At 41.2% G+C, this 7,333-nt stretch overlaps 1 protein-coding gene across 1 annotated transcript; it reads right to left on the bottom strand.

Annotated features, from left to right (window-relative positions):
- Positions 1 to 235: 235 nt before the first annotated feature.
- Positions 236 to 5,275, bottom strand: LOC129572379 (uncharacterized; the record flags this gene model as incomplete). The annotated part of the gene is made up of 1 exon (XM_055452325.1): positions 236 to 5,275. A coding segment is annotated over exon 1 (5,040 nt), but the record flags the coding sequence as incomplete, so codon positions are not given.
- Positions 5,276 to 7,333: the final 2,058 nt, after the last annotated feature.

The raw sequence follows: 7,333 nt of genomic DNA, 5'->3' as shown, positions 1-7,333 counted from the left end.
ATACAAAAATAATAATAATAATACATTTTGTTGTTCCATCTGGAACATATTCCCGGGAGAACACACCTAAATAATATTTTGGAAATCTAGTCTTAAAGTTAAAATGTCCCTGCACAGTGTGGAGAAAACAGATCCCCTTTATTGGTGCTAAATGTAACTACTTTACAATTTAAGTGATTGGTAATTTACAAAGTTTGACAATTGGACGCTGAAAAGTTGAGTGCTGAGTCCTTACCGTTGCCATTCTCACGTAGCCGTCCGCGCCAGTGTGTAGCTCGATGATCCGCGCCATCATCCATTTCGCTGGTGGTAGGTTATCTTCGATGATGATCACGAGGTCGCCACAGTTGACATCTTCATTTGGCTTGTACCATTTCTTTCTGGGGTGTTGGGTGTGCAGGTATTCTTCATAAAATCGCTTCCAAAAGGTTTGTAACCCCTTTTGTATGGCTTGAAACCGGTCGAGTGAATTATCTTTCAACGATAGTAGGCTCGGCTCCGGAATTAAATTGAGAGGAGCGCCAATTAACAAATGACCGGGCGTGAGAGGTTCCAAATCATTTATGTCTGTCGTTATAGCACTCAGAGGCCGTGAGTTTAGACAGGCTTCAATTTGAGTTAGAAGCGTCGTCATTTCTTCAAAGGTTAAATTAGTAGCGGTCGTCATTCGGCGTAAATGATGCTTAGTTAGCTTGACAAACGATTCCCATTGTCCACCCCAGTTCGGTGCGCTTGGAGGATTAAAATGAAATCGAATGCCGTCAGAAGCGAATAGTTGAGCGATATCTTTTGATGTTGTGGCCTTGGCGTCCAAAAAGAGACGAGGCAACTCATTGTTTGCGCCTTGAAAATTCGTGCCTCTATCGCAATAAACCTCAGAAATCATTCCACGGCGAGCCATCATTCGACGAATGGCTAAGATGAATTTTTGTGTGCTTAAATCTCCGACAAGCTCCAAATGGGCTGCCTTTGAAGCCATGCAAACGAAGACACAAATGTAACCTTTTTCGGTTATTGCATTGCGTTTATTTGAGCTCTTTATTTGAATTGGCCCAGCGAAATCGAGCCCACAATGTAAGAATGCGCGAGACGGAGCTGTTTTGATAGCTGGCAATGGTGCCATTAATTGATTCATGGCTCTGGGTTTTTGTCGAAAACATACAACGCATTTGTGGACAAACGATTTTACAAGATTTCGACCGTTCAAAATCCAAAATTCTTGGCGAGCTCGGGCCAATGTTAGATGAATAGTGCCGTGCAATGTTGTTGCATGAGCTCGATTGATCACTAACCGCGTAAAATGACTATTCGCCGGCAAAATCATTGGGTGTCTTTGTCTTTCCGGTAGCTGAGCATACCGTAATCGACCGTTGACAATCAATATTCCGCTTTCGTCAAGTTGTGGATTAAGTGAACGTAGTGAACTCTTTTCATCGACGATTCCATTTTTTCGTAAATCGTGAATTTCCTTGCCAAAGTGCAATGCTTGAATGTATTTAACCCACTCGAGTTTGGCTTCATTTAATTCATCAGGCGTTACATATTCGGGCAAAGATGAAACATCTTCCTTTCTGTGACGTCTTGCACATCGAAACAGGCGTGTAGTGACGCGAAGCAACCGAAGAAGGCTTGAGAATCGTAGCAAGAAGTTCATTTCGCACGGACTTGATGTAACAGTAGCAACATTGATTCGAGTGCGTTTTTCTTCCAAATTTATCTCTGATGGCAATGACAAATTGATTTTTGGCCACTGAGTTTCATCCAAAGTGAGCCAATTTGGGCCTGAAAACCATAGCGAATTGTTCAATAATTGGCGTGCAGAAACACCGCGCGAGGCGAGATCAGCGGGATTCTCGTGAGTACGCACATGTTTCCAATGGTTTGCGGGAAACAGTTTTTGGATTTCATGAACGCGATGTGCAACGTAAACTTGGAAGCGGGATGGATGATTCTGAATCCAATGCCAAACCGCTGACGAATCTGTCCATAAATGCACATGTTCTTTTTGTATCTGCAAATTTTCTTGAATTCGTGACATTAGATTTGCAAGCAAAACTGCCCCACACAGTTCCAGACGAGGAGTGCATACCGGCTCGATTGGAGCGACTCTTGTTTTTGCACATACGAGAGACGATGTTGTTTTATCGTTGGAAGTTTGCACAACGTAAACATTCGCAGCAAATGCATCATTTGAAGCGTCACAAAACCCATGAATTTTCACTTGAGAATTTTGTTCAATTTTAAACCAACGATCGATTTTTAGCTGTTTGATCAAGGGCAATTCTTCTTTATATTGATTCCATTCAGCTTGAATTGCAGCACTCACAAGATCGTCCCAAGCAATCTTTTCTTTGAAGGTTTGTTGCATCAAAATTTTTGCCTTGATTGTAAGTGGAGCTAACAATCCGCACGGATCGTAGAGTTTTGAAGCATCTGATACCAATTTTCGCTTTGTAACTCGGGGATCAGATGACAAACGTGACATATCGATTGTGAAGTTCAATAAGTCAGATGCAGGTGTCCATTTCATGCCAAGCGTTTTAACGGTTTCGCTTGTTTTCAGTGTTAATGATGAGCTGATTGCTCGGTCTTCAGCTGGAATGCCTTCTAGCGCTGATTCATTGTTTGATGCCCATTTGCGAAGGTGCATGTGGCCGGATTTGAACAACCCATTTAATTCACGTTGTAATTCAATTGCTGATTTGACTGAGTGACTGCCGCTCATACAATCATCGACATACAAACACGTTTTTACACATTCAGCGGCTCTTGGAAAATTATCTTTTTCACAATCAGCGAGATAAAAGGTTGCATTGATTGCCAAGAACGGAGCGGATTTGCTACCAAACATTACGCAGTTTATTTCATAGGTTTGGATTGGTTCTTCTTTCGAAAATCTCCAAAGAATCTTTTGGTATTTTCGATCTTCCGGGGCGAGCGAGACTTGACGATACATTTTTTCCACGTCGGCAACCAAGGCAATTTCATTTGTACGCCAACGAATGAACGTATCGAAAAGTTCTGGCTGTATGGTCGGGCCATTCAGACAACGATCGTTTAAGGAAAACCCGTTTGAAGTTTTCGCTGAAGCGTCGTAGACAGTACGCTGTTTCGTTGTGGTGCTTTCTTCTCGAGTTACGGCGTGATGTGGTACGTAGTAACCAACATTATGTGGCGATCTGCTTAAGCTCATGTGATTGCATGCAAGATAGTTCAACATATCGGCCTTATATCGTTCGTAGTAAGTTGGATCTTTTTCAAATTTTCTTTCCAAGTTAAAAAATCTACGTAATGCCATTTTTCGGGAGTCGCCGAGAAGATTCTCATCATTTCGATCCATGTTAAATGGCAGAGATACTTGGATTTGGCCGCTTGGCAATCGAACCGTCGTTTCTTTGCACAATGTTACACATTTCTCATGTTCCTCAGTCATGATTGGCTTCAAATTCACTTCTTCACTCTCCCAGAAGCGTTTCAATGCCACATTTAAATCTTCATTTTCGTCGTTGTTGTTTGTGTTTGCCAAGCGAGTTGTATGAATGCGAACGCTGTATTCTTTTGCTTTGCATGCAGCACCGAATACAAGCCAGCCAAACGACGAATTTTGTGCTACTGGTTCATGCAATTTGCCCTTTTTCAAACCATTTTCAACAATAATGCCGTAAATGTCCACACCAAACAGAATGTCAACTGCATTTGCCTGCATAAATTCAGGATCTGCTAGTTGTAAACCGTTCAAATGTTTCCATTCGTTGTGCTTTTCAAATTGTGGGCCGACTGACATGATCGAGCGCATTATCAGTGCTTCCATTGATATGACGAAGTCACTATTTACCGCAGATTGCACTTGAATTCGTATTGATTTTGTCGCTTTTCCGAGTGGCTTATCATCAATTCCGAGCAATGGCACATTTGTTTTTTTTCGAGGAAGACTCAGTACTTGAACAGCTTTTTCGGACACAACAATTCCCTGTGACCCTTGATCGATCAACGCGCGGAATAAATGATAAATTCCGAATTTGTCTTGCACTTTCACAATGGCTGTTGCCAATAGTTTTTGATTGGGCATCGACAGATCATTCACAGCGCTTACGCGTTGGCTTGTTGTTGCGACATCTTCGTGTAGTTTTGTGCTGTGAAGACCATTGCATTTTTTGCAACGAAACTTGGATTTACACTGGTTAACTTCATGTTTTTTCATGCACACGGCGCAAAGTCTTTTTTCTATGACGAATTGTTTTCTTTGGGTGACAGTCCATGCGTTGAACGTGTCACAGAACAGCACGTAATGCTCGCCCTTGCAGACTTCACACACATCTTTCTTTTTGCCAATCATTGTGGAATGTATTTTCTGTGTTGTGGGTTGGGAGCTACAAGGCAATCCTGCCGGCGTTTTCATTATTCGATGTTGCGTTTCAAGGAAATCAAGCATAGTAACATATGTTGGAATTTCTTTCGAACCTCCCAATTTCTTTTCCCAATCAATTGCTGTTTCTTTATCTAACTTAGTTTGCAAGATGTACACGATAAACGGATCCCACTCCTCAATGCTCACGTCGAGTGATTCAATGCATTGTAAAGATGTTTTCGTTGTGTCGATCAATTTACGAATGCTGCTCGCATTACGATGTTGAATTTGCTCTTGAAAAACGAATGATTTCAAGCAATCGTTCACAATTGCACGCGTATTATGGTACTGTTCTAACAGCATTTTCCATGCGATGTCATAATTTGCCTCAGAAGCTGGGAGTTTGCAAATTGCTTGAAACGCTTCCCCCTTTAGACTATCGCGCAAGTAATGCATTTTGCTTATTTTTGGTATATTCGGGTTTTGATCGACTAAAGAAGAGAAAGTGTCGTAGAATGTGGTCCATTCCAAATCTTTGCCATCGAATTTCGGAATGGAAATTGTGGGTAATTTTATTTCTGGGACGCTATGATTACCGCGGCCGGCTAACGTTGAACTCAATGACATTATTTCATTTTGCGAGTGATCTTTGATTATTGATTTTATCATTGAAACAGTATTTATGTACGCTTCTGTTATCACCTCATTGTCTACCTCAAAATGATTCAAGTCAAATTCATCTTCTTCTTCCAGTTTTTCCCATAATTCTTTGTATTTTTCGAATGAACTATCCAGTTGAGTTAACCGTGTAGCGGCTGCCGTGGGGGTGACACCGCCTTTTATTTTCGTTTCATGAGTCAAGATGGCACGGACAAGATTGTCGCGTTTTTGCAATAGTTTTTCATATGGTTTTGTTAGATCAGTCATTTTCGGGCGTTAAAGGAATGTTACCTTTTGCCAATTCGTGAAAGAAAATTCAAGTTTTCAAGCGATATGCAGTTTAGTTAGTTAAATCAATCTTATGCGTTGGTGTTCGGTCAAGAATTTTCATGCGATGCGATGGTTTTGATGCTAAAAAGTGATGCGAGTTGCCCAAATTGCTGTAAAGAGTGAAATGAATGAAGCCAAAAAATGCGATGATTTTGAAGTGCTAAATTGCTAATTTATTGCGATTTTGCTCGTGGAACAAAAGTGATGCGATGGTTTTGCGATTTGTTTGCTAATAATGCGAAAAAGTGCTACAAGATACTCTCAATTTACTTGCTAACATAATTTCATTCTATGAAATTCATGCGGTTTTTGTTTTACGCCAAAATGTATGCAATTTGAACGTGATAAATGAATGTAATGCTAGTGGATGCTGTGTATATGCGATCTGCGATGACTTTTAAATCGAGTGCTAATTAAGTGCGAAAATCTATGCTAATATGCGATGCAAACTCTGTGTTGCGATAAAAATGAGATGAAAAAAAATGCGATTCAAACTCATTCAAAATTCATTGCGATGCTAAATATGCGATAATTTCCTTTTTCAATGCCTTCATTCATTTGTCCTCTACAATGCTAATTTAAATCATTCAAATCAATTCAATTCGTGCTATGCGATGCGATGCGTTACGTTTATAATGCGTGTAAAAAGTGAATTAAATGAATACAATGCATGAGAAATGAAATGAGGAAAGAATTTACAATGATTTCATATTTGTGCAAAGGAGAGAGTAAAAGGGATTACATTTGTGATAACAGATTGCGGGTAATCCTCTTTAATGCATTCTTTGAATAGCGTTTTGAGTTTTCCACCGCAACTGCAATGAACATGCCGTCTGGAACGACCTTTGAGCGCAATTCCAGTGTACGTAGCTCTGGTTGCGTGACGTTATCAACTTCGTCTGTTGAAGTTGTGTTTGTGCAATGTTCGTTGGTGATTTCCACGCGCAAGTTGCTGAATTTGTGTTGTGTTAGTGTTGGTGCGGTTGCGGTTGCTGTTGTCTTGGTGAGTGGATCGATGCGTTGATGTGTGCGAGATAGTGGCTCAGTCGATGATTGAACGTTTATGTTTGTGCGTTCTGTTTTGGCTGTGTGCGCGCGGCGCTGAGAGGCGAACGGATTAATGTGTTCGTGCGAACGAGAGAGTGTGCGTGAATCGTTTTGTTTTTGCGGCTGTGAACGTTTTTCGAATGGGTTGGTGTGGTGAGTGGATGAGAGAGCGAGAGAGTTTTGTTTTTTGTGATGCTGAGCGAATGGATTCGTGTGATGATGAGCACGAGAGAGTGGACGAGAATTTGCGTTTGCGTGCGTGTGCGTGTGATTTTTTGCGAGTGCGCGGTCACTCAAACTTGTGCAAATCGGTTGATTTGTGTGCGTTTCGCTGACGTCAGTGTTTTCTTCTTTCTCTCTTTCTTTGTTCGCGTGACGATGTTTTTGTGTGTGCGTTTCGTCCGCTTCTTTCGGTGACGTGGCAAAACGTTGTTGGCCTGTGTTTGTTGGTGTCACTGACCTGAAACGCTTCGGTGTGTTGCAAATTGGTGAAAGCAACAATGGGAATTGCAAAAATGATTGAATTTGTTGCAATTCTGGTCGTTTTGGTGTGAATTTGATTGGTGAGAGTGCTAGCTGATATTGCAAGAACGACTCATTCAATTGACTGGTTTGTTTCGGTGATTTCGGCAATATGAAATCGTTTTCAATCGTGATTTCTAACACTTCTTCTTCGCTTTTTTTTTTCTTTTTCCAAACACATTCGTCGTTTTCGCTATCGCTTGTGCTGTTACCACTTTCTTCGCTGTCGCTTGCGCTGTTACCACTGTCTTCGCTCAATTCTCTGTCGATTTCTTCTGCTATCTTTCTCTCCACGTAACGTTCGATCTCTTCGGTATCACTGTCCGGACCGAATAGCTGTTTGTATCGATTTGCTAGTGTCGAAGCAGTCGAAGGACCATGAAATAAATCCACTGAATAAAACGTTGGGTTTTAGTTAAATGTTCA

The sequence above is a fragment of the Sitodiplosis mosellana genome, unplaced genomic scaffold (genome assembly GCF_009176505.1).
Source record: "Sitodiplosis mosellana isolate CC-2019 unplaced genomic scaffold, AAFC_SMos_1.0 Smas_scaffold_4853, whole genome shotgun sequence".
Taxonomy (NCBI): Eukaryota; Metazoa; Arthropoda; class Insecta; order Diptera; family Cecidomyiidae; genus Sitodiplosis; species Sitodiplosis mosellana.
This window is presented reverse-complemented; position numbering and strand designations above follow the sequence as displayed.